This window comes from Cottoperca gobio, chromosome 18 (assembly GCF_900634415.1).
Source record: "Cottoperca gobio chromosome 18, fCotGob3.1, whole genome shotgun sequence".
In the NCBI taxonomy this organism is placed as follows: Eukaryota; Metazoa; Chordata; class Actinopteri; order Perciformes; family Bovichtidae; genus Cottoperca; species Cottoperca gobio.
In genome coordinates, this window is record NC_041372.1 from 13,574,449 (window position 1) to 13,602,142 (window position 27,694).

General features: G+C 44.8%; 2 protein-coding genes across 4 annotated transcripts in view; both read left to right on the forward strand.

Moving 5' to 3' along the window:
• The first annotated feature begins 90 nt into the window (after positions 1-90).
• Positions 91-22,275, forward strand: nhsl2 (NHS-like 2). Its single transcript, XM_029455412.1, has 9 exons — positions 91-151; positions 230-372; positions 2,402-2,651; positions 9,801-9,983; positions 11,184-12,306; positions 12,423-13,575; positions 13,760-14,069; positions 14,917-15,034; positions 16,127-22,275. The coding sequence occupies exons 1-9, from the start codon at positions 91-93 to the stop codon at positions 16,452-16,454; spliced, it is 3,669 nt and encodes a 1,222-aa protein (XP_029311272.1). The 3' UTR covers positions 16,455-22,275.
• A 1,975-nt stretch (positions 22,276-24,250) lies between these two features.
• Positions 24,251-27,694, forward strand: part of arhgap36 (Rho GTPase activating protein 36) — a 34,355-nt gene continuing 30,911 nt past the window's right edge. For 2 of the 3 annotated variants that reach the window (XR_003834045.1, XM_029455051.1), the window contains exon 1: positions 24,251-24,499. Coding sequence is in view for 1 of the 3 variants with exons in the window: in XM_029455051.1 (XP_029310911.1) it covers positions 24,482-24,499 (18 nt within the window). In the remaining 2 variants the exon portion in view is untranslated. Of the gene's footprint in view, positions 24,500-27,127; positions 27,353-27,694 lie in introns of those variants that run through there. The other variant, XM_029455052.1, reaches the window with a different exon arrangement.

Genomic DNA, 27,694 nt, shown 5'->3' on the forward strand with positions numbered 1-27,694 from the left:
AGAAAGCCCCCCAAGGATTAAAAACAAACTTAAGGAGTCCTTTAAGGCTGCAAGTTGCAGTAGAAGTCACAGGAGGGGAACTGCAGGCAGATGCAAAGCAGCAGTCGTACTCCAGCTCAGCTCTCGGCCGTGCAAATAGGATATCTGGAGTGTGAGTTTGGGGTTGTGTGTAGTGTGTGACACTAACTTAAAGGCTTCTTCTTCTTCTCCTGCATGTTTGCGTGTGCAGACTTTGAGGAGCAGTTGTACGACACCAAGCTGACCGGTCAGACTTTCCGGCATCCGACCTCGCAGAGCTCCGACGACACGTCCACCTCGCTCAGCCGATCGCCCGTCTCCCTCAACAACAAGAGACCCGACTTCATCTTCCTGGTAAACACACACACACACACACACACACACACACACACACACACACACACGTGCAGCCATGCTTATTGGATCATAAGGCTCCCTCACACTAACTGGCATCTGTCTGCTTAACAAACACGCACATGTTCAAGTTTCATACACGATTATTTGAAGCCACACACTCTTCCACCTCTCAGATGCTTCAGACCTCTCCACACACACACACACACACACACACACACACACACACACACACACACACACACACACACACACACACACACACACACACAGAACCGTGTCCACCCCACTTATCTTTCTCACTTCTCACCCTGAACAGCGAGCGAGCAGCCTTCACATTCCCTCTCTGTCCTCTTTGTTTCTTTCTAACATTAGAGACATCAGACATTTGCTTCATGTTACCCTCACACACACCCTCACACTCCTGAAGTAGTGTGTCTTAGCAGAAGAATATAAGTCCATCTCTTCTTCCCTGAATAAACTAAAGCCTCTTTGATGTGCAGGAAAATGCATCGTCACAAAGCTCAAATCTGCAGCTTAGGAAAAGTTGACTTTTTAGAGGCGCGTGGTTCCAACAGGACGGAGACGAAGAGACACCCCCTCTATGTTCTGCCTCTAGTGTCCAGTTCTGTGCTCCTGTGTCACTAAAACTCTGTTTCTAAATCAGTCGCTGCAGAAATCTCAAGGATTAAACCTCAAAGGTCAAAGTAAGACATACGTGTTGTGGAGTAGCTGCTCCATCCTCTCACTCGTGTTCATGGAGCCTTTAATCAGTGTCACAATGCAGTCTGACGCTTCACGCTGTCAGTGTCTCTGATACCGTTTCAGCTCAAAGTGATGTTGTGACAAAATGCCTCACTGTCTTTGTCATCCTCCCTTTCATGTAAAAGACTAAAGCTGAACGATCCACAAAGTATTGAACACTATGTCCCGCCCCCTCTGCTGGATGTGTCATCATCATGTTTCACACTGTCAGCAGGTTTCCACAAACAAATGCCAAATCCTTTAGTGCCACGGACGTATCAGTCGGCTCGCGCTTCTCCGTTTCTACTCTTTCCTTTACTGCTAATAGTTCTCAGGCTGTTTCCCCCGAACTGTGTCGTTATGGCCTCTGGATGGACGCCCACGGTGATTTTAGTGCGAGACGTCTCCTGCACAGCAGCTCTCTTAACTTAATGTCTTTCTCTCATTTCAATTCGACTTTGGCAGATTCCCACAACATAACTCTGACTTGAGTTCCTACAGTGCACACACACACACACACACACACACACACACACACACACACACACACACACACACGCTACTTCTCAGCCTCTGTCCCTGCCGGCTAATCAGATCTGAGCAGATATGTCCCATATTTCTGCTTCTCTGCTCACTTGCATCATCAGTGTAACTAAATCACCGGTGAAGGTGAGACGTGTACTGTCTTCCTTCCCTCGTCTCTTATCTACTTTAGCGCTCCTTTCTCCCACTGGCATTGAAGCAGCTTAAAGAGTCCAAAACATTTGATTTAGTTGGGAGTAGATGAGCAGATGACCTCCGTCTCGCCTTGGATTGACTTTTGCTTTAATTGAATTTAGACCTAACAACACCTATTTAATGCTCGGTGGTGGAGACCAAAGCAGAGCTGAAAGAGGGGGAAATGCACTCACGCATTGTTTGGGGGAAGCCCTATTTTTCAGGGGTGGTGGGGGGAGAGTGCTCTACACATGCGCGCACATACATGAATGCTTCCGCCTTCTTGAGAATCAATACAATCCATATTCTACAGCTCCCTTTTACATTTCTCAAATGAGGCTTTTCTGGTGTTTGTACACCCAGAAACTCGTCCTCTGATGATTCTGATGTTGCTCTGTGTCTGCTGGATATAAATAGGCGCCTGTTTGCTAACACACTCCCCATATCCTGCTAATAAGGTGATTATGTCAGCGTTGTGTTTGCAGCGTGTTGCACTGACCCCGAGGGGCCGAACAAAATCAATCGACGCAGGTCTGTTAAACACACACTGCCTTTCTTCCTCCTCTAGCCGGCGTCCAAACAGCTGTACGACGATGAAACCTCCTCCTCGGTGTTTGGACTGAGGTCCGTGACCGACCCGTCTCCCTCCCTGTCCCCGTCGCCCTGCGGCTCCGATCGACCCCCGCTGGGTTGGAGCAGCAACAACAGCAGCAGCAGCACCGCCACGTCTGCTACCACGGGACCGCCGGTCGCAGACAAACCACGCTGGCAGCTCGGGAGACGCACACCGGGCCACTTCATCCCGCTGGACGTCACAGGTGGGTGTCGGGTGGGAATGGGTCCTTTAGTTAGATTGAAGCTCACCAGGTGATGGAGGTAGTTAGGGAGGCAGCGCTGCATGAAGAGTTCTGCACACAACAAGTGCAGCTAGCAGAAGATTTCCTAGTTTCTTGCCTTTGAAGTCTTTGGACTGGCGCAGCTGCAGGATCTCAAGGAACTCATGAATGTTTCATCGCCTGCACCGAGCCTTCAAAGCAGGAGAAGAGTTTACTGTTTTTAAAAGGGTTCATGTAAACACAGCCTCTCGAGTGGAGGTCGTTATCCAATCAAAGAGCAAGAAGCTTCTGTGCTGAGGATATTCCAAAGTGATGCATTTGTAAAAGGTCACAGGTGGTGTGTTGGCCAGAGGCATTATTTGCTTTTATTAGAATTTATGGCGTCAATATGAAAGTTAAAGTGAATTTACCGTCACTTATCACTCAGAGGGGGAAATCTGATTCACACGTTCGCCGTCGTTCTTCAGGGATTTGTTGCTTCTTCCTGTGACACTTGTAGAAGTGAGAGTCGTGGGAAATTAGACTGAAAGGAAATGCACAATAAATGTCAGTTTTGGTCTCTGGCGAGGTCGGCGTGATCGGACTGACTTGCCGTAATCGTCTTCACAGTCGTAGAAGTAGAAATAACCTCAAATGCTAAAGAGGGTTTTTTATGATTTCATCTTCCATGTGCCTTTACATGTCAGCCGCAGATTTGTATAATAATAATAGCTTAAAATAGACCATTCTTAGCTTATATATTGGTTGTTTAAACCAGAACCACCTTGAAAAGCAAGCTGTTCGATGCTGGAATATATCAGCTAATGGTTACGTTGAGTCCAGGAAGGCAAAGATTTATCCAGGTGCCACTTTTGTTCAATTAAAAGACGAGTCAGGCTTCATGGTTATTGTTGTAACCGTCGTTTTAAGCTTAAACAACTCACTGAGAATGTGTTTGCATGACTTGGCAGTTAAAGGCAGTGCATGTGCTCTTCTCCTGTTGCAGTCACCTTATCAGCCACATTCCTGAATGTCACCGGATCACATTAATGCTTCGGCCGTCCCCAGGTGCTAGATTGTGATTTTCAGAAGCTCGACTATCATGCCCTCTCCGAACACTCGTTTCCCCTTCTCTTTGATATATGAGAGGGAAGACATAATGCTTTACAAGATTCACAGTTGAGAGGACTTATTTGAAGGAGGCTGTGTAGAAACATTTTGAAATGTAGGGGGGGGGGGGGGTTTCTTTTCTTTTACTTAAAAGATGAGAAAATTATAAAGAAAACATGAAGAAACTCCAGAAGAAACGTTTCAACATGTTGTTCCCTTGTTGCTTTCAACAGTTTGTATTATTCATGCGAGAAGTCATAACTCACAGGTTACATTGGATGATGTAGACGTGCAAGACACACACACACACACACACACACACACACACACACACACACACACACACACACTTGACACAAGTATGAGCTTTAAGGGAGAAAATGCTGCAGAAACAAGATTTGACGTCGAGAACATTTTCTTCTTATGATCACTTTCTCTATCGCCCTCGTGTGTGTGTGTGTTGTGTGTGTGTGTGTGTGTGTGTGTGTGCGCTGTCAGAGCTGTTAGTATGCTGTGGTCATCCTCAGCACCATCGTTTTGACACTCTTGCTTCCACTCATCTCAACCAACCCTCCTCCTTGTTTACTTGTGTGTGTGTGTGTGTGTGTGTGTGTGTGTGTGTGTGTGTGTGTGTGTGTGTGAGTGTGTGTGTGTGTGTTTTTGGCATAGCAACTGCTCCGTCACTGGGTGCCTCTCCCTCCTTCTCGTGCTTATGCATCTTTGGTTAAATAACTCTCTCTCTGTCTCTCTCTCTCTCTCTCTCTCTCTCTCTCTGTCTCTCTGTCTCTCTCTCTCTCTCTCTCTCTCTCTCTCTCTCTCTCTCTCTCTCTCTCTCTCTTCTCTCTCTCTCTCTCTGTCTCTCTCTCTCTCTCTCTCTCTCTCTCTCTCTGTCTCTCTCTCTCTGTCTCTCTCTCTCTCTCTGTCTCTCTCTCTCTCTGTCTCTCTCTCTGTCTCTCTCTCTCTCTCCCTCTCTCTCTCTGTCTCTCTCACCCTACTCTCCCACTGTGTAGTGGAGTAGAAGGTCAGGTATAATGATGCATGCTTGTGGCGTTGTACTTGGTGGGTACTCCCTTCCCTCTGAGAGAGAGAGGTAGAGAGACTTTTATTCTGTATTTTCCATATTGCCATAAATCCCTTGAAGAGATGAAATGCCTGTCAGCTGTCGTTCTGCCGATGAAAGTCTCTGAGCTTCACCGCAGATATTTCAGGGGCTCCGGTGCTGCCAGCAGATATCCGGAGCACGATTTCCTTTTCCGACATGATTGGTCAATACCACTCCGACTACAAACAGAAACCATAATGCTTCGGAGACTAATATCTCGTCATTCTTATATTTGCAGAGATTCGTTCTGTTAACTCTTCCCGCCCTTTGGCTCCTACCGAGGATGCAAAGCACTGTATGTTTTAGCAAACGTTACTCAAACAGGAGTAAAATGTTCTCTCCTCGCTCTCTGTCGCTCTCTCTCTGTCGCTCTCTCTCTGTCGCTCTCTCTGTCGCTCTCTCTGTCTCTCTCTCTCTCGCTCTCTCTTTCTCTCTCTCTGTCGCTCTCTGTCGCTCTGTCTATGTCTCTGTCCCTCTCTGTCGCTCTCTGTCTCTCTGTCGCTCTCTGTCCCTCTCTGTCGCTCTCTGTCGCTCTCTCTCTCTGTCTCTCTCTCTGTCGCTCTCTGTCCCTCTGTCCCTCTCTGTCTCTCTCTCGCTCTCTCTTTCTCTCTCTGTCGCTCTCTGTCGCTCTCTCTCTGTCTATGTCTCTGTCGCTCTCTGTCTCTCTGTCGCTCTCTGTCCCTCTCTGTCGCTCTCTCTCTCTGTCTCTCTCTCTCTGTCGCTCTCTGTCGCTCTCTCTCGTCCCTCTGTCCCTCTCTGTCTCTCTCTCGCTCTCTCTTTCTCTCTCTGTCGCTCTCTGTCGCTCTCTCTCTGTCTATGTCTCTGTCCCTCTCTGTCGCTCTCTGTCTCTCTGTCGCTCTCTGTCCCTCTCTGTCGCTCTCTGTCGCTCTCTCTCTCTGTCTCTCTCTCTCTGTCGCTCTCTGTCGCTCTCTCTCTGTCTCTCTCTCTCTGTCGCTCTCTCTCTCTGTCTCTCTCTCTCTGTCGCTCTCTGTCGCTCTCTCTCTGTCTCTCTCTCTGTCGCTCTCTCTCTCTGTCTATATCTCTGTCGCTCTCTGTCTCTCTGTCCCTCTCTCTCTCTGTCGCTCTCTGTCGCTCTCTCTCTCTGTCGCTCTCTGTCCCTCTCTGTCGCACTCTCTCTGTTGCTCTCTCTCTCTCTGTCGCTCTCTCTCTCTGTCGCTCTCTCTCTCTGTCTCTCTCTCTGTCCCTCTCTGTCGCTCTCTCTCTGTCGCTCTCTGTCCCTCTCTGTCTCTGTAAAAGGAAATGTAGCTTTGCAGCCAGCTTGCTGTTGCCATGGTAACTCGCCACTCTTCCTCTCTCCTCCCTAAAAAAAAGGAAGGAGAAAATAAATAATCAGTAGCGAAAGAAAAGGAGAGAAAGTGGGTGAAACAGGAAGAAGAAGAAGAAGAAGAAGAAGAAGAAGAAGAAGAAGAAGAAGAAGAAGAAGAAGAAGTAGTAGAGAGGTAAAGAGGAGGAAAATGGAGCATCCTGAGGAAGATGGAGGTTCACGGGATGAGAGAATATTGAATGAAGGATAATGAGACATTCTGTCACTGCGCCCTCCTCCCACTTTCCTTCCTCTTCCTCTTCCTCCTGCACTTCTCTCTCCGGTAATTTTCATGAATGACTGAAACAATGCAGGCGGTGAATGTGTGACTGCAGGCTGAGAAACACACTGACAGCAAGACGTTCAGCAATGTGTGTTTATTTATGGTTTTCACAGGTCAATTTAATATATAATAATACATAATGATGTATTAAGTATTTGTGTTTCAGTAAAGACACACACAGGCTTGTGCCATTATTGCCATTGTTTCGATATTTGACTATAAAACAGACATTTTGTGCATGCAGTTCTGAATGACGTGAGAGAAACAGACATGTGGACTTTAGCAGAAGCACAGAGAGGGATTCATGCAGTGGGGCAGCAGGCGCTCTAATCCTCTCAGTTTACGTGGAACGCCTCCGTCCACAGGGGGAGGAGCCTTTCAGAACTGCTGCAGATCGCATTGGCTCCACATTGTGACCCTTTGGGACGACAATCCATCGCTGGACAACAGTTTGAATGCAACTCTTATTTGCTCAAACACGGACGGAAAACATTTGTGTTTCGAGGTGTGGATGAGACTGCATGCACTGAAGTTTTTTGAAGATGGCTCTGACAAGTCTCCTGCTCTTTGTCTTATACGAAGACACTTCAGCAGGTGGATCCACTGTCGCCTGAGGTGCCAGGACGGCACAATAATAAACTCCATTCAGATCTCTGTGTGGAGCTTTTGACTGTATTACATGGTCTTCATGAGCATCATGAGCCGTCAGCCTGCAGATCCTTTAGGAGGAGAAAGGCAGTTTTTCTTTTAGGATTATAAAAGCAAGGATGTTCACAAGTTAATATTTTTGGCTTCACATTTTACGTAGGAGTTTGACATCACAACATTTTGGTGTCTTCATGCGAGACCAGTGTGTCGGAGCTGCAGCATCGAGGATTAAACCTGCAACGTGTGTGTTTAAGGGCAAAGTGCAGCCCACCTACACTCACAGCAGGCGGGAGTGCAGTGAAGCCGGGGCCGAGCAACACAAAGACTCCCAACCTCTGAACGGCAGCTCGATCAGAGACGAGGCCGGCGCTCTGAGTGAACGACGGGGCAGCGAACGTGACTGTGTTTGTTTCCCAAGACTGTAGGCTGCGTCGCTTTGCCTCAATGAAGTCAGGATTACAGACGGTCCAACGGGAAGTGGGTGAATGCATGACAGCCAGACAGGAAGTCCTGTTTAGCCTCGCTCAGGCTGAGTCACAGCTTAGTCTCTGATGGATGGCTGTAGATGTTTCAGCACATACGCTCTTATTTATTCATGCACACAGGGGAATGGTCTCTGAATGGCACTCTGTGAACTAAACAGATGGATTGCTGGGAAAATAGATACGGGATGAATGACTGAGGTGAACAGACTGTTGAAGAGATGAAGAAGAAAAGTGGGGAAAGAGACAGGTAGTCAATAGGTGGAGCAGGTGGAGCAGACTAACAGGTGGAGAGATTTCCTTTTTCTCTGATAACATACAACGACCGCGATACATCAGCCAGAGTTGATGAGTTTCAATTAAATCCGTGAATTATCCAGCCAGGAAATTAGATTTCTGCCTCCTACATTCATTTTTTGTGTGCAAAGACACCCACAGATCTCCTAGCTGATCTTTTCTGTTGGTACTTTGAAGGTCAAAAGGTCTAGATGTCGGGGTTGATCAGGCTTTTTCCAGACGTCTCGGTTACAGCTGGTCCAAACAACATGTATATTTATAACTCATAATTGAGTTAGAATATATTCTAACACAACTATTTACTATATAACACAGTTAGAGATGTATCTACACCATCAGCTCCTACAGTTTTCATCAACTCTTAACAGAATTTGGTAAAGTTACCCAAACACCAAACAGCAAAAGGTTAATAAATGTCTTCCAACATCTCTCCCCAATCAGCAAACACCACATGTGTTTTCAGTTGTTTGGTCTCTCAGATAGCTCAAACATTTGCAACTCTGTGTTGTAACTCCATGCTTGGATGTATAATTCATACCCAGCGCTGCAACAGGGACGCGACTAGAAAGCAAATGGAGAAGGGCGGGTTGGAGACATGTTTGACTGCGAAACCCCCTTGAGATGCAACCAGAAGACAGACGAGACAGGTGGAGGAAGACACGGTGGATGTGCAGGAGGCAAAGACACGGAGATCTGTATTCTGCTTACGGTCGTACGGTGTTTTTTTGGCACTTTTTGCATCATGAAAACTTTACTGAACGGCATCAGGAGATACGTTTTAGCGGCATCCGATTTGACTATCTCTATAAAACCAGGCTGATGGCTTAATAGAAGCATGACTGAATTATGCAGCCGGGTGAGCGACTGCACTGCATGTCTTTGAGGTAATCAAGTGGGTACCTGCTGCCTCCGATGACTCATTGGATTACTGTCTGCTGAGACAAGACATCAGAAGGACAGGAAGCACAACAGAACAGCAGGTTTCTCAGCAGCATCGACTCTGGATTTAAACCTGACTGCTGAAAACTTAAATATGTAGGTTAAGGTTGCGGCCGTTCAAGCATGTAGTTCCATCAGTTTAATGTTTCTCATCTCCAATGACGTGTGTTCGTTCAGTTGAACCCTGTTGATCCAAACAAACTTGAGGAAATTTTGAGTATCAGTGGCTCAAAATATCAGCGATCATGTAACAGGAAGTCCAGCAATCATGAAGCATAATGTCAACACTACAACAACACTACTGGCCTGGGGGCAAAGCCAGTTTAGTCTTTATTTGACAACATGGCCGGATTTAGTCAGTGAGGCCCTTGGTGCTGGTAAATACTATATTGCACAGATGTTTTCATATTCCAGCAGTTTATAGGGAGAAATCCTTTTCCACGTGGTGTTTTATTGTGAAACATCTGCCGGAAGTGAGGGGTATAGCTAAAAGTCAAAGTCTAGCTCATGCAACTGCAGCCATTGTAGGTTTTAGCCAAGTTGTGGTAAGTTTATCCCTTACTGTTTGGGGTTACCGTTGCTATTGCCATACCTTTTTAACATGCACTGTTTCAGTGAAGGTAGTACATTGTATTTCTCCACAGTGTTTACATGCAGTTACTTCAAGTTGTGTCCTTCTTGGTCCATCTCTCACAAAAACACATTTTCACCTGAGTGAAACAAGCCGGGCGTATTGAGTTTGAGTATTGATTTGTTTGGACCATCTCAAAACACTGCACCCTTTTAAGAACGACTTCAAATTAGGTGAAGCTCGCAGAATCAAATTCCTTTCTACACATCTCTGTATCTCAAGAGTCATAATCCAATACTTTATTGCCATGTCAACAACATGATTGGATTCAGTGTCTTATTGAATTTACTGTGTGTCAAGTAAAACGACTCTCCCCTTCCTCTGTTTCTCCTCCAGGTGAAGGGAGAGGAGGGAAATTCCACGGTGTCGACCTTCTCCAGCACTCACCGTCCCCATCCCCCTCTCTAGGGGACCCCTTCCCCCAACAGCCCCGCTCCCTGGAGCCTGTCACGGACACCTTCCACCAGAACCTCCCCCTGAGGAAGACACACTCTGACCTCGACACAACCTCACCTGCAGGTGTGTGTGCGACCATAAAGGGAATCTCTTACCCTCCTCCGATGTTATTATTTTCCTTCTTTCTTGTGTTCCTGTGCTGCAGATCTCGTTACGGCTAACAAAAAAGAAAGGAACAGGTCACCACAAAGTGCACTGCACAAGGTGTTTTCTGCTTTTTGAAGCTGTACAAACATTCATGTCATGTGATACCTTGGGAGAACGGAGAGATGGGACAATGACAGCTATTTTTTTTTAAGTTTCTTGTATTTTAAGTCAAGTTTTTTGTGACACAAAGGTGAAGAAATCAAAGATTTCACTTTATTTTGTGATAAAATAATAATTGTACTTCTTTTAAGTGAAGCTTTGTTAGATTATTATATTCCTACCATGTAGAATGGGGTCGCTGTGGCAGGAAAACATCTTAATAATCTTTTCTTTATGCTTTTCACCCACCAAATTTTGAATCCAACAAAGAACAACACAGCGATTAATATCGCGTTAATCATTTCTTTCACCTGTATTCGTGGTAATCTGTTTTGCTCAGTGAAGGATGATGTTGCCGGCAGTCAGGATCTTTTCACACCTAATTGGTTTATCCAGGGATACTCAATCTCAGGTTATGAAGGGTTCATGTAAACAGTTTAACCCAAATAAGGCCTTTAATGCAAACAGGCGAAAAAAAGCAGAACCTTTCAATTTAGGAATGAAGATTATCTTACATTACCAATATTTCTGTCACATGCCCATGACCTATCTATTTTAAATCCTGACTCACTGAAGACCCGAGTATATAATATAATTAACATCTGTGAGGTAGGTGCATTTGAGAATGAAATGTGCCTTTATACTATACCTATAGCCTGTAAAAGCCAATCACAAAAAAAAAGAAAAGTGCCAACGTTGACATCTTGCGATAAAAAGAATGCAATGAATCTGGAAGGTTTATGGCAAAGTCATTTTAAAGGTTTTGTGCTGACAGTGTGCAAGAGTCCTCAAGTGTTATAACTTAGCTGGCAACCAGAGAGTGTATAGTATATCTAAAAGGCTTATTGCTGTTGAAGTAAGCAAGGCAGTACACAATTCTTTAGGGGGTTGTAGCTGCTATGAAGTCAAAAAGGATTTTTAAACAGGCAGCTATAGATAGAAGCTGTCCAATGTTTGTTTCTTCATGTGAGTTTGTTCTGACCAGTTTAAATGTATTAATTCTGTCCTCCTCCACAGATAACACTTTGGAGCAGCGTGCCCCGGACCAACTTCACACAGGAACTATGGACCACTCTGGGCTGCTGTGCTCAAACACACCCTCCGCTTCCTGGAACGGACCTAAGGGCTCCACTTTTTCTCCCGGAGCGTGGAACGAGCCTTACAATTACACCATGAACAAAGGCCCAGCCGTTCCGCCTAAACAGCACAGCATCATCGGTTCAGCAGGTGGTGGGACGCAGGATGGGGTGATGTTGGTGGGCTCAGGACAGTCAGTGAGCTCACATTCTAGTTCATTCACGTCTGTGACGAACCCTTCTGGGAGAGGAGGGAATAGCATGCCAGGGATTTCACTTTCAGCGGCGATGATGGGGAAGCGGAGCGAGACAGAAGGTGCGGCAGCGGATGGAGGAAGGGGAGGAGGAGGAGGGGGGGGAGTTGGGGAGGCAGGGAGAGGGCGGGAGAGGTCGGCACGTTCCATAGCAGCGGCCAACGCCTTCAAGTTCCGGGAGCGTTCCCTATCTACGCCCACGGAGTCTGGTTCTTTCTGCTTTACAGAAGGTGGTTTAGACCAGCCAGACGGGAACATCTTGCCTACAGGGAACGGGAATGCTATGGCAATAACAGACCACCAACAACAGCATCATAACTTTCTGGGTTTGGGTGAGAACTATGCCCTTCTCTACCCTAGAGGGAGCTCCGAAGACAGCACCAGTACCACCGACACAATCTCTGTCACAGCTTCAGACTACAGCGCCGATGGCCGCTTGCGCCTACGATCCCGGTCCATCTCGCTTAAGAAATCCAAGCGCAAGCCGCCTCCTCCTGTGAGGAGCGTTTCTCTAATGAAGAACCTTGGAGAAGCCGAGGGGAGAATCCACCATGAAAGCGGTCTTTACCGGGATGGCCGGCCAAAGAGCCTGCACATCCCAAGGGACCACTTCCCAGACTTCCAGCCCGATTTCCTCCTTCCCAGCTTGTCCTGCTCCTCTAAACCCAATATTGTTGAGCGGGAGCTAAGCCATGGAGGCGCTGATGGACCTCCAAGCCTGGAGATCCAAGCACCAGATAGGGAAGGAGAGACAGAGTTGACCTTCCCCGCTCACTGGCAGCTGGGGGAGTGGAAGAATGACCCTTACAGGTAGGAAATAAAACTACACTTAATTTTAGTGGCCTCCTTGACCGATCCAGTTTGAATCAGTATTCTCTAAGTTTGTTAGGTAAAGACTAAAAATGCTCTTCTCTTTTCTCCCCCAGGTCTCTTTCAGGCTCCAGCACAGCAACAGGTATCACAGTGATTGAACGTATGAAAATCAGAGGTAGCTCGGAGTCCCTGCTTGATTCTCCCTCCACCTCCAGAGCCACCTCACCCTCACAACTCTCCATGGAAACTGACATCAAGGCATCCTCGCCCTTCAAACCTCCAGGACTTATGTCCCCATCAAGTGGCTATTCCAGCCAGTCAGAGACTCCGACCCCAACTGTTCCACTCAGTCACATGGCAGGTCACGGGACAGTAGGGACATTGTGTAAGTTGCGTCCGAAGATCCCAGAGAGGAAATCATCGCTACCATCGCCCAAGGACCCAACTGCGAGGTCTAGATTGTCCTTTGAGATGCCTGGAAATGCACATATGGAGCTGTCATCAATCAAGCCAAAGCTAAAAGCAAGCAGACGACATTCTGACACCTCGACGGCAGCAAAACCGGGAAAAATCAGCCCCAGCTCCTCACAGGCCTTGCCTGTGGTTACCCAGAATGAGCTGAAGACTATTCGGCTTCGCTCTGTCTCTCGTGGTGACTTGGAGGACTGCCCTGATGGGGCGTCTGACACCATTGAAGAAGAACAGCATGGCCGAGACTTAGGCGAGGAACCCAGCCCACCACCCACTCTACCAAAACCCAAACCACCTGTTGCTGTCAAGCCCCCGTTGCCCAGGCGGCCCCTAAACCTCCTCCTTAAGTCTCCTTCCCCCTCTTCCACTTCTCCCCTAGCCCTGGACTCACCTCCTGGCTCACCTGTGGAACGGCCCGTGCCCCTAGGCAACATCTACAAAGTTATGAAAAAACCCAAACCCAAAAGACCTACTCCACAATCAACAAGTCCCTGTGTTCACCCAGATTATGCCACCGCTCCGCACACTGCCTATGACCATCCATTCCTTCACCACTCCCAGTCCCTCTTTGATCTCCCTCCTCTTCCAGACCCACAGCCTCTTCTGGAAGACCAAGCGATGGAGCCTGAATTTGATGCTTATCCAGAGGTCCGTCTTGGTCCTGGGGATGGAGGCTCACTTCCCTCTCCCTACAGTAACGAGGAGGCCCCGGAGCTCCAGGACAAGAGCAAGACCCTCCCCTCAAGGATGACAATCTCCTGTCTGGCAGAGCTGTCAGACAAAAAGAAACCCAAGGTGAGGAAGACATCTCTCAGATATTGCTTTATTTTAGGGGTGTCCTTGTGGTTAGGGTCATTGAGTTTGTCATAAAGGCAAACCGTAGAAATACAGTTCATGGAGGTAGAGAGTCACTTATGTCCTATTATGTCTCAGAATTATTGCTGTACTGAATTTCTAATTCCTTTTTCCATCATTCCAGGTTCCACCTCCAGTCCCCAAGAAGCCAAATGTCCTGCTTCTTCCCTCGTCTGTCCACTCCTCCACCAATGGCAGCACAGAACGTCAGACCCCACAGACCGACAGCCCTGTGGGTCTTCAGTCTCCTGTAGGAACATTCTCACCAGAAGAGTTTCCTAGTTCTCCTAGTGTTCTCGACATGCTAGAGCAAGATGAGAACCACTTGGGGACAGACGAGGAGAGTTCAAAAGAATCATCACTTCATTCATCGCTGCAGGATTCTTCCCTCACAGAGCTGGGAGGGAAAATGGCCAGCACTAGGATTGGAGCAGGTATGTTTTGTTTTTCATGCAAGTGTAGTTGCATGAAAACAAAAGGTAAACAGCTAACAAATGGAAACGGTGTATATCACTGCATTTTGACAAAAATATGAGCGTGCTTTTTCAGTGGTGAATACTTTTAATGCTATTCATCAGACAATAAATAATTCAATCCACTCGTCCATGCTCTTCCTCAAAAAGCTTTCTTTTCCATATTTTAGATACCGTTCATGATTTTGCTATCAAGCAGTGAGTTCATTTTGGGAACTTCTGTAGTGTTGCAGTGTCTGTCGACTGGCGATAAGTGCACTTACACATTAATCAGAAATGTGTATTTAGAAGCTATGTACAATAAATAAACCCTACCATACATGCAGTATTTGCTAACACATATTAGCTAATAAATACGGTTAGATTTTTGTCAGAAGCTGTGGAGCTCAACCTGTTTTCTTGTCATTTTATATGCATGTGTCTAATGATAGCCTTTCAGAGCTGCTACATTTGATTAGGATCCTTCCCTTCTGTGTTTGATGCATAAGCATCTTTATAAATTAAATGTATTATAACCTCAAAGACAATTCCTTTCAAATTGGACCAAATTAAAACACAGACTGGTTCACAATGTTTGCAACAATGAAGATAGCATTTATTGTTATTATGTAATTATAACTTAATACTGTTACTTAGTCAGATTTACTTGAATTGCAGACACACACATGTATTATGAATATCTGGGTTTGGAAAAACAAACACCAAGCCAGCAGGAATCTACAGATATCATGTGTTGAAGGAAAAATAGGCGAATAACAAAAATACATTTCAATTTGATGTCTTGATATGATTTCTCTGTCTTGTTCAGATGACTCAGCAGCCAATGAGAAGATGGTACTCCACATCGCCGAGGAAACAGATGATGACACGTTGCCCAGCACACCTGCAGCACACACCACCGAAGACCTGTTCACTATTATTCACAGGTTCGAACGTGCACACACATGCATCCGATACACATTTCAGTCATGCAGTATACATACGCACTGTTATATTTACAAACAATGATATTACAGAAGATGATTTTCCTCAAGGAAAGGTTATAAAGTGAATAATAAAGTTACTCTCACAGCACAAATGGTTTCAGCCAAGCTTGCCTGTCGGCTTATTATAACCCAGAGTATGACAAAAGATGCATTGTCTTGTTGAAAAGGTGTGAGGTGGTCGGAGCATAAGGTTTCCTAGCAACGTCTACACTTATAGTGTGTTACTGCACGACCAGCAGCTCTTTTTTCAGAATCTCTCTCATGCACACACACATGGATGCAAACACACACACACACAGAACCACACGAAAGCCAGTCTCCAAGCAACAAGTGTTCATGATTTTACCTTGCATGATGCCGAAAATAGCTTGAAAGGCAGAGAAGAAAAGGTGAAGAGGGGGAAGAGGAAGAACAGGAGTCCGTGTGTTCATCTCTTACAAGAAAGGATGGAGTCCCTTCTGTAGCTTCAAGCTTTATATGTTTTCAATCTGATTGTGATCTCGTCTAGTTTGAGAAGGAAATCTCAAATTATGAATTGAAACAGTCACAAAATTTCAATAGCGTCCCGCCGCAGAGCTCTCGGCTAAGGACCCCTGAGACCATGTCCATCGCGCTTCCTTATCAATAACGCTTATCATGCCACTGTAAAATATTGCGCAGTGTATTGTTTCATCGCGTTATCATTATTACATAAAGTAGCCTACTAGGTAACGTTAATCAGCAAATAACTTGTACTAACCTTATGAGTTTGTTATCATTTGTTAATGTTCGCTTTTATGCTAATGTTCTAAGCAAATTAGCGTCACAATTAGCACAACAACAGGAAAAAACATGCAAAACACTTAATTGAACACAATTTCAGATGTGACTTCCTTCTCAAAGTTTGGAACCCGAAAGGGTCCAACAGAGTAGGTGGGCCCAAGCCTTGAGTTCTGCAGCTGGACCTTTCTCCAAATCGTGGTGAATTTAAATCTGCCTCTTTATCTTCAAATGATATACCTTTGCTAATAATCTTCTCTTATCTTCGTCTAGGTCCAAGCGAAAGGTTCTAGGTCGTAAGGAGCCGACAGACTCCTTTGGCAGCCGCCAGAGCCTGGTGTCCCCAGTGAAGCACAGCAACAGCGGTAGCGACCTCCGAAATATGACCTTAGGAAATCAGAGGTCGAGCTCCCGCAATGAGAACTTCATGGCCCTGCTTCAGAAGAAAGGCAGCAAGTCTGCCAGCGGAGGAGCCAGAGTCTCCGCTATGGAGCTTCTCAAAAGCACAAACCCTCTGGCGCGACGGGTCACAGAGTTTTCTACCTCGTCGACGACCAGTGACGGAGGAGAGTCTGAGAATGGCAAACCAAACGATCAATGAACGGGAGTATTGTTAACGGATGTAAACCAGGTCCGTTTGCTCTTAACAAAGCTACCAACCAATTCTACAATGTGCCACCCACTGCAGGTGGGGCCTTCTGACTAACATGTCTAACCGGATCCCTCCAACTACTGATTGACCATTTGCACTGTCCAATCAAATTGGAGCACATTTTTGGACAAAATGGTCCCTCCCATGGTTGAAGCGCTATCGTTCCCTGTCAAACCGGTCCCTCTAGGAAATCTGTGGAGAGCAAAGTTTGCTCTCACTATATTTTCAATGAAAGGTGGAAGTTTTAAGGTTATGCTTCAACACTGCATCTTGTTTCCCTCATTGGGGATACGCTCAGTGTTGAGACTGGACGCATTGATGGGTCGGTGGAGCAGACACTGGGAATTTAAGGATATACAGTGGATATCTTTGCTCCTGGCTCTTTCTGGATGAAGACAACAAGAGTCCCTAATGAAGAAAATGGTCATATATGAATCTGTGATCCACAAGGATACCATAGAGGATCAGTTATCAAATGAATCCAAGAAACAAATGGAATAAAATACACAAGATGCGAGACTTCCAAATGATTCGTCTTCGATTCAACCGAACCCCTCGTAGAACACCTGTAGACCTACATGAATTGAAGGGTAAATTATCAATGGTGTCATGAGGCACCTGAGAAAGCAAATATGCCCAAAAGTGTTGGCATTATAACTCTTCCTCTCTCTATGGTAAATGCAATACCATAGCCGGAATCAGCATTTTCAGAAAAACGGAACATTCTGATGTGAGCGGACGAAGCGCAGGATTTACAAAGAAGAACCACATGGGGGCTTTTTGCCACCAAAAATGACGCATGAGCATGTCACAGATTTTTTTGCTCGTACTATGAACATGAATGTGGACCTTCACAAGACATTCCACAGAAGTACCCAGCAAAAGGAGCGACATCTTTGAACACGAGCACTTTTCTTTTTCCTTGGCGTTGGAGGTGGTTTCGTTGGTCACTACATTTTCTCATCAAACATTATTTTTTCATATATTTTTTCCTACACATGCTAGATGGCCATATACTGTACATGTTTCATTGGATTGTACTGTATGTATCATGTACAAAGATAAATGTAACACAACGGATATCATTTGCGGACACAAAGACTAAAAATAGTGTATAGAGCAGCAAGCAGCTTGGAATACAAACTGGGCACATGATGGAGGGGATACACAGACTCAAACAGACACACACGGACCAAGGAGTAACGCCATGGAAGACAAACAGAGCAGACCGGAACAGTGTGTGTGTTCATAGAAAGTGTGTGTTCAGATGACATCTAGCCTGTGGAGTTTCTGTACGGAGAGTATGAAGCAGGCCTGGTTATTAAACAGGGTTTTTATTCATTTTGGTCTCTGGTGACGGGACCAAAGGACTGTTAAAAACTACAAACAGACCAGAGGGGACCTAGCGGTGTGTATGTGTGTGTATTTGGGCGCTTGTGTATGTTTTCATGTGCGTGTATAGAGGGAAGTGCCAAGAACAAAACAGAGATAGAGCGAGAGAGAGAGAGAGAGAGCACATACTTGTGTCTGTGTATGCGTTTGGTATATTTGTGTCCTCACTACGTGTGCATATTTGTGTGTTTGTCTCTGTGTGTGCATCATCACTCCGCACTCCTTTCTTGGGATAGGATTAGAATAACCTAAGCAGCCCCCTTATGCACCCACACATCACAGAACCCAAAGGGATTCCGGAACCAATAGGATTCCGGAATCAAGAGGATTCAGGAACCAATGGATTACGGAAGCAAAAAGGATTCTAGAACCCAAAGGATTCTAGAACCCAAAGGATTGGAATACCAAACTCTGCCCGTCATTCCAGAATGAGGGATTCTCGTGATGTTAGAGCCCCAGGTCTTCACAGCACTAGCCGGAGAATCTGTCTGTCTGTCCGTGTTGTCGCAGAGTGGCATTACAGGAATAGTTTCCGTTTGTTTTGCCCTCCTCCATGCATGTTTCTTACGTTCTGGCTGCGGTCGAATAGTCCTTTTTTGTTTTGCTTAGGAAGGTTCCTAACTGAGTGAAATTACCTGGATGTATCTTAGTGGCAGCCATGACAGGTTGAATTCTCTGAATGCTAAAGAAAGGTATCTCCTTTAGCATGGAGTACATTGGACCATCCTTTAGGAAAGAAAAAGGCAACAATGCCGCCCCGCAGATCCACTGCATCATCATCCGCCGTCGCATAATTACGTAGCCAAGTGTAAGTGCGCTCAGATTTTCTTAGCTCCGCAGGTTGACCGTATGAGCTCCCGTCACATCTTTCCTTGACCTCCATGATGTTTTCCAATGAGGTCAAGGAAAAGGGGTTAGGGAAAGATATAGGAAGTAATTTGTTTTGACTGTTCGACCACAGCCTGTCTCTTTCGTTTTAGAGGTGAGGTGGCGTCTGTGCCATCCTCCTGCACTCACTCCATCTGTCTCTCTGCGTATACCATAAGCTCTCTCTCTTGTTCTCCTGTATCCTCTCTTCTTTTGGCACATACAGTAGCACACTCTTTCTTCGCCTATATCCTGCAAGCTCTTTCTGTTTTTACACGTAGCACCACCTTCCGATCCCTTCCTCTTTTAACCCTTTCTCCATCCTCCCCTCCCTGACCCTTCCCCACTTTCTGTTAACCCTCCCCTGTCTCTCCCATCTCTCTCTTCCTTCTCTCTGCATTCAGTCTATGCATCTGAGCTCCGCAGACGACACGACACCGGATGAATGTCAATGAATGACTGTTAAGGAACTAGATGCTGTGCTTTAGTTTGTGAGTGCAAAACCCCATCTTTCTATCAATGCTTATCTCTTTCTTGCTCACTGAGTTTTTATACTTTTTCTTTAACCTTTCTTTTGAGTATGTAACATGGATGGATGAATGAATGGAGAGGATCTGTGCACAAACACGGAAACAGGCAAGGTTTGAATGTGTTTTTGCTTAAAGGACCTTTACTTTTGGACTGAACGAAACACCCTGTGGTATTTGACCCCTGACCGACCCTCAGTTCTGGATCAGCGTGTGGACGGTCTGAGAATTTTGGATTAGCAGTGGTTCAGCTCTTACACCTGACTTATCCCCTGCATGGATGGACCATGTGGAGGGAGGAGGGAACCTTTCCTCTCTGGACTCCCAGAAGGCAAACTATTCCTCGGTGCTATTGAGTCAGAGCTCCCCCTAGTGGGTGGAAAAGTTGGAACCACACATAACAACAGAAGAGTAAATAAAAACTCCTTCACATACATCTCTCTTCCTAGTCCTTCAGGTATTCCATCATCCTGAAAAAAAAAAAGATTTTAAAAATGCATAAATTATCACCATTTATGATGACTAGTCAAGTGACGCTTGTTTTAAATATTTAGTGAATGAAAAAAGATAAACCTATAAAACTCTGTGTTTGTTTGCCTTGTATACTGAATTATGGGCGTGTTGCTGTAGCGCCTACTGTGTTTTTATTTTCATTTTATTATAGTTCATTTTTAATTTTAGCTGCCTTGGTAGTACACACACGCAACCTTTGCAAAAATGTGGCCAAAATAACAATACAGGTGTAAAAAGGAGCGTTTATGTTTCATTTGAATCTGACAAGTTTGGAACTCTGGTGAGATATCTTACCAAACTAATCTTTACCCAAATCTGCATCCATGTACAGGTATGCAGAGGACGGCAGTGTAGAGATATTTCCCCCCCTTTTAGAGCAATATCCATCCAAACAAGCGAAACAACTACAAAAACTGATTTGAACTAAAGCGACTAGACTTTGGTCAGAATATGGTAACAGAGCGTGAGCAGAGATGAGTGTTAGGACAGAGCGGATGTGTTGTTTCAGCACAACAATAACAGAACAGTTTGCCGTGGTGTGCATGACTCATCTAAAAATGGGGTTGTTAAAGGTTAGTGCGTTCAGGATCAACGAACCACAGTGTTTGTTTTACTTCCTGTGTAGATGGATGGATTATATCTTCAACATGGCACATTGGTTCGACAGTCTTTAACAGGGAAGTGAGTAGAGCTGCAACGATTAGATCGAAAAATAATGTTGAAAATCGTAGTTTTTCATGCAAAAATGACAGAAGATGCTGTTTTCAGCTTCTGATATGATAGATGTCCTGCTTATCCCTGTTTTGTATCATATTAAAGTAAATATATTTACTTTTGGACTGACAAGACATTTAAGGACATCACCTTGGAGTTATTAATTAATTAATCGATTCAACTAAGTGATAAAATAATCGTTAGTTGCAGCACTGCAAGTGAGTAGAGGTACAAAGAAACATGGGTATACTGGTAAAAAAAAAAAGGGTGCTATCCCTTTTGTGGGGGTACAATCATTTAATATTCAGATCGAATATGTAATTTCTTACAGTTTTTCAGAAGCAGAGTTTCACTGGAGGCGGAAATAATCTCATTGGTTGCGTTACTGCCAGCTTGGTGCCATATTTTTGATACTTTTTAGGTCACTGTCAACATATTTACGGACAATGGGAACAATTAGTCCTGAGGTGTATTTGGTCGATCCTTCAGCTCTTCCCATACACACAGACCAACCAATGAGAACACTTCAGCTTTAGGAGCAACTCTGCCTCCACGAAACGTCTGTACGAAAGTATCTCTGACGACATATTGAAAAATGACATTTATATAAAGTGTGAGCTGACACTAGAAATATATTGAATATTTAATCCATTATCCCTTCTTTAGAAATAGGGGAGAGGGGAAGGAGGGGAAATGAGGGTGCGGAGCAAACGTTTGATTCTGCGTAATGTGGGGATTAACACGTTTACACATTCTCCGCCATCTTTCCCTTCACCTTCTCTCTGCCTTCTTCTCAGCTGTCGCGTGACTCAGACGAGTAATCATGTTAAAGGCTTTCCCCTCTCTCTCTCTCACTCTTTCGTTTGCTGGGATAAAAGCGCTGCAATCATTCATTTAGTTTTATTTTTACAGTCGCAGAGCAGCCACGAGAATAACTTTCTTTTCTAAAGCCAACAGAAATATTTATCTGAGCAACAGAGTTTGTGAGAATAACATGTTTACAGTCATTTGTTAAGGACTGAATGGAGCCACTAGAATGCCAGACGAGCATAAACCAATCACACATCCCTTCAGACTTTAGACTCCAAACTAAGTCGACCACAAGTGGCACAGACAAACTTCCACAGAAGTCTATTGTTTTACCACTTTGTAGAGACGAGCACCATGCAGTCGTCCTATATATAAATATAAATATAAATCGAAGCGCTGCAGCTTCACGAGAGAGTGGAAGAGGGTGAAGGAGAGAAAGAGGGGTAATGGTTGCATATTTGGGCCAAAGAGTATCTTGCATTTGTTTTAGGGTATGCCAGAGGGGCGGGGTTTACAGTGTGTGGACATTTCAGGGGTACTTTGGAGTAGGCATGCTGCCCATCACAAAAAACTGACGTCTGTCGCTGGTAAACCCCACCCTCCTGCCACACCCAGCTAAGTAAAACAAACCCCCCAGTCAACCTCTGTTCAGGGTCTGTACAGGCAGCTTGTGAAGACATAGAGATGATAGAGAGACATAGAGAAAGAGAGACGGACGATTTATTGGAATTATTCTATTTTTGTTATTCCTCATTGAAAAAGACATATTTAAAGGAATATTCCGTGTATGTATTGAATAACCTGTGTTTCCCCGCCCCGTCCAGTGGTGTGACTTGTAGCTGCGAGGTGGCGTCACACACAAACGCTTCCCTCCGCAGCTATGCAATGCCAATGTGATGAAATTATTATATCAGTATAAATAAATTATTTTTTCTTGCTTAAAAAAACCTGAATGTTTCGTTTGTTTGCTCTCCCGCTGGCGTTTGTGATTTCTGCACTACTAGTGTTCAAGGTCACTCTCTGAGTCGACATTAGTGAGTTTCCCTGCGGAGGCAGCAACACTTTAGTTAATTGGGTGTTTGTATCTGAAGCATGAGACGCTGGCTGAAACCTCTTGATCCAAAGCTTCATCGTTATTTACTTATTCTGTCTTGAAGTTATGTAGAAGCTGAAAGAAACGTTTCTATCAACTCTGATTCCAGTAAAACAGCAGAATTCATATGTTCTCCTTATTAAGTAACACCTTGAACGTCCTCTTTTGGGAACATTTGGTCATTTGGATCCTGCTGGTTCTCCTGAGCTGATGAATCCTGGATAGAATCTCAAAATTGGGCTGCAATAGGAAAACAGACTCCCATCTTCCTCTAATCGAGACTCTGTATATTCTCCTGTTTCCCCAGTGAGGGCCAGATTCACCTGCCACGGGGCCACATAGCAAGATGTCCCCTCTACAATATGTCCAAGAGAGGACATGACACGTCAGGGAATGTTATTAACATATTGCATCCAAAGAATCTATAAGATTACGTGTACAGTGCAATAAAAAAGCAGCTGTTTGCAGGTTGGCAGCCTGAGAAACGTCGTCGTGTCTCCATTAAGAACGTGAACGCTGTTGTAGCTCCGGGGGAAGATGGCTGTCTTCATAATTAGATGTGTTCACCACCAAGTCAGCGCTCACTGCAGAAACAAACTCCCGTAATTACCTGTCGCAGTGTGTGTGTGTGTGTGTGTGTGTGTGTGCGTGTCAGGACCAATTAGAGTGTTTTTCTTATCTGCACTTCTTCAGAAGGCGGTTCGACTTGGTTTAAGGGTTAAAGTAAGAACTATTTGTAAATTAGGGTCAGGGTCCTCACAAGTATAGTAGTGTACACGTCCAAATGTGTGTGTGTGTGTGTGTGTGTGTGATAATGTGTGTTTCAGGTGGGCTCTCAAGTCTGCCTCTGCAAAGTGTTTCATGTTCCAGCTCCGTAATGACATCCTCTCAGTTAATTGCATCCTTCCTATTCACACACACACACACACACACACACACACACACACACACACACACACACACACACACACACACACACCCTCTGTTGAATCAATGTTTTCTTGTTGAGCTCTAGAGCCATCTAGTGTGTATTTATTGTCAGCGCAACCTTTTGTTGACTTGAACGTTAAACATATTTCTGTCCAAAGCAATAATCCCAAACCCCCCCCTGCAGACCCAGGGGAGGAACATGAATATTATAATACAAAGTTACCTTATACTCAAAGTCCAAACCTATAAGCTGAACCATCACAGTGATAACAACGTATTTTATATGAACATCTAATACAGATTAAATCTGTTGACGTATAGATATTAGTAAAGGTCATGAACTGTGTGTGTGTGTGTGTGTGTGTGTGTGTACAAGTGATTACTGTAACAGCTTCATAATAAAATGCCTGAGTTTAATTACATCTCCACACACACACACACACACACACACACACACACACACACACACACACACACAGGGGAAGACTCTCTCATCAGGTCCAAACTACCAGGCTCCACTTTTCCTGTTTCTGACAGTGGAGAGCACGGCATGTTATCTATGACTCAAACAACACACACACAAACACACACACACACACACACACACACACACAGAGTGGTGGCCGCGTCTAGCACAGGAAGTACTGACGGCAAACTGCGGCTTCTCTAATTTAAAGAAGTTTCTCAAATAAAGATATTACGATGACAAAGAACCCTCTTTTACAAAACCAAGGAGGAGTGAAGGGGAACACATAGAAAGGGGACATTAAATTGCAACTGGAAGGGGAGAAAAGAGAGGAAGTAGAACTAAAAACAGAAAAAGGGAGGGATGAGGGACTGAAGAGGGGAGGAGAGCGGGGGAGGGGGGGGAGGAGTAACGTCAAGTGCAAGAGAGAAGAAGTAGAGAGAAGCAGCAACATTAGAAGAGAGAAGGAGGAGAAAGAGTAAGAGAAGAAGAAGGCTTTCTTAGACCTCTGGAGTATTTGGAGTACCTGTGACGGCCACACACACACACACACACACACACACACACATACACACACACTATATACACGCTATATGGACCAACACCTCCTCCTCCTCCTCGACCTCCAGCTGTGCACAGAGAAGACCGGCCTCTGCGACCCGACATGCATTTCTACTATGTGGTGAGTAACACGTGTGTGTGTGTGTGTTTTTATATCTTTGCATATGCATGTGTGTGTGTTTGTTTAGCGTTTCTATCTCCGTTTCTAATATTTTATGTGGAATCTGCTGACAAGCTGTAAAATAATGCTGTGAAATGAAATAAAAAAGATAGAATTTCTGCTGTTTTTGGCTTTTAGTGAAACCTCGTTTGTTTTCCGAGAGTAAAAAACCTCAGTCATGAAAGTGTGTACATTTAAAGGGACAAGACATACACGAGAGATTAAAGAGCAGTGTCATCCTAGTGATTCAAAGGTCACCATGTGGTTCTTTTATCAGGCTTTTATTGCTCTGCCGTCAGCTGGATATGAATAATTCTGTCTCTTACTCTCAAACATCACTTCTGAACATGTTGTGCATGTCTCCTGAGGGCTCCACTTCCACTGCTTTCATAGTTGTGGTTAAAAACAACATACGAAGGCAGAAATTCCTGAAGTCCAATCAGTTGTTCTTTGGCTCGGTGCCTATCTGTCCACCAAGTTGGACATGGAAATACGTTTTTAGTTTCTCATGTACAAACTCACGAGAAGGAACAAAAACAGTCGCCGTGTTCCCTTTGTTCCCATAAAACGGTGACACGTTGTGATTCCAGACGAGAGGAAAATATCACAACGACTTCTGCTCACGAATACAAGAAAAAGAAGGAAGTGGCGATTGTTTTGCGGTTGCGTGGAAACCTGGAGGACATTTCCTGAAGATTTTAATTCTCTGTATTTTTATGCAGGTTATCAATGCTCGCCATATCAACCCTATAAGGTATTTATAATATTTATATTATGTCAATGCTGAGCTCCATGAAGGGGCCAAAACTGCAACCAATGCAGGTTTAAAAAGTACAAGTTAATAAAGGTAGAGAGCTTCAGAAGTAGAAAAGACCTGTGTGCATTGTGCTTAATTGTAAACGTTTAGTAGTGTCAGCAGTTAAGCGATATTTAAAGGCTTCGTTGTTGTCACCTCGTGGAACGTGTGAAGCGTTTGAGCTCTGCAGGAGAGAAAGTGAAACGTTACAGAGATACTGCACGTTGTAAGAGCTGTGTGTGTGTGTGTGTGTGTGTGTGTGTGTGTGTGTGTGTGTGTGTGTGTGTGTGTGTGTGTGTGTGTGTGTGTGTGTGTGTGTGTGTGTGTGTGTGTGTGTGTGTGTGTGTGCGTAAAGAAGAACAAAGAGCATCAAGTACAATATCGACAGCTCGTGCAGCTGTGTTGCAACACTTCTGCTTTGTGCTGAGTTTTAAGGGTCAGGCTGTTCTTTCATACTGCAGAACAGTAACACTGAAAGTTGCCAACATATTTGTCGGTGAGTCAGCGTGGAGATCCACTTGTTTAATGAAGGCTGGCTCCACTGCTGTTTTCCCACAGAGGAGATGATTGGAACAGTGTTTTTTTATGCTGAAATGATTAGTTATGAACTCCTGCACATCTAAAATATTTATTTAGCTGCGTTCTCAACGTGTCTGCTTTGCTTGCCCACTCCTTTCAAAACGTACCACGTCTTCTGGCTGCAGCTTGTGGTCTGCTCCTGCAGGTGTTTCTTCGACACTTCGAGGAGAAGCCCTCGGTTGTTGGAACTAAACCAAACAAAAGGAGCTGTAAGAGCACTTAAATTAGACGTTAGTAACATAAATGAGGACTTGTTTTGTCATTTCCAAGACAAATCCAAATTGCATTTGGATTTGTTTGGCAGCATTGTTCCTGAAACATGCCAACAGCCCCTTTGAAATGCATTGAAAGTTGAATTAACAAGCAGCAAAGCCTCGAGCTGCACCATCCATCATTCATATTAGCGTTTGATGAATATCCGGATTATACTGTATACGTACTTATGGATGTTGCTGTATGTGGTACCATCTAATTGTATTATACATTATTACATATTTTAAGGGCTCTGCTCTGGAGCATCACTCTCTCTCTCTCTGTTTCCTTCACCACACAGCTGCATCACTTTCCTCTCAAACTATTATTTCTGCCTCTGCCCATCTGTCAGTTCTTGTTTCGCTCTCAGCAGAATCTCTCTCTCTCTCTCTCTCTCTCCACCGTCACCCCCTTCTGTCTCCCGCTCTCCTCTGTCATGGTTACGCAGGTTTCTAGCTGTCTTGCTCTGGTTATTCTTTTGCACGCAGACTGAAGTTTGAATAGGAAACTGAACTGTTGTCGGTGGCCGAGCCGCTCCAATTAACACAATAATCCCACCCTAAAGTCCATTTAGCAGATGTTGACAGATTACATTTGAAAAACTTAACTGAAAACTAAAGTTAACTCGTCTTTCCAGAGACGATATCTCTTTTACTCCAACTGATTGGGACTATTTCTTTGGTAGAAAGTAGTTCCAGTAAAAACGACAACAGCAACTGACCTCCACCAACCAACAACGCACCTCTACTGACCCTGAACTCAACACCATACAGTAGTATAGATACAGGAACAGATCAGTTTAAACTCCACAGGGACACGCCCTCCTGCTTCACTTCAGCCAATCAAGTACAACTATTGCTAAAGCTCCCGCCCTTCCCCTCACAGGAGCCAATCACTAGCCAGCATCTCCTTTATGAGAGCAATTAGCTGCACCTGCTCACGTTTACCTCCACCACCACCAAGCTCCCATCCACAGCTGCTGGTGCGTTTCATATTCAAATGTCTGACCTGCACATGAACAACAAGCCTTTATATATTGTATTTATAAAAACCCCACAGAAATAAGAGAGGAGGAAGCTAATGTGACAACTCTGCCACTGCGTTTCCTGTGTGAGAGAGTCTAAATGTAAAAGACAGAGAGGATTACTTTGCATGTTGACGTTTGGTCGACACAGGACAACTACCCGGTAAGAAGCTTCTACATGCTTTATTAAGATTGCTTATGTTTGCCTGTTAGTTTTGCGTGTGTCATTGCCCCTAACATGCAAAGGTTCTGTTGTGATGCTCTGTGCCATGTGGCATGTAAGAAAAGCGGTTTTATTATTTCACAGATTCTTAGTTTATCAATTATGTTTTTGGGAGTTGTTGCAGGGACACTGGTCAGGTGTCAGATCGTAGTTGTTGCTGCTTTTTGTGAAAGTTGAGCAATGAGAGCAGAGATACCAGCGTGGGGATGTGGGGATGTGGTCATAGAGCAGATGAAGAGACACTGATCGTTCTGGGCTGTGGACAGGATGGATAACATCTGT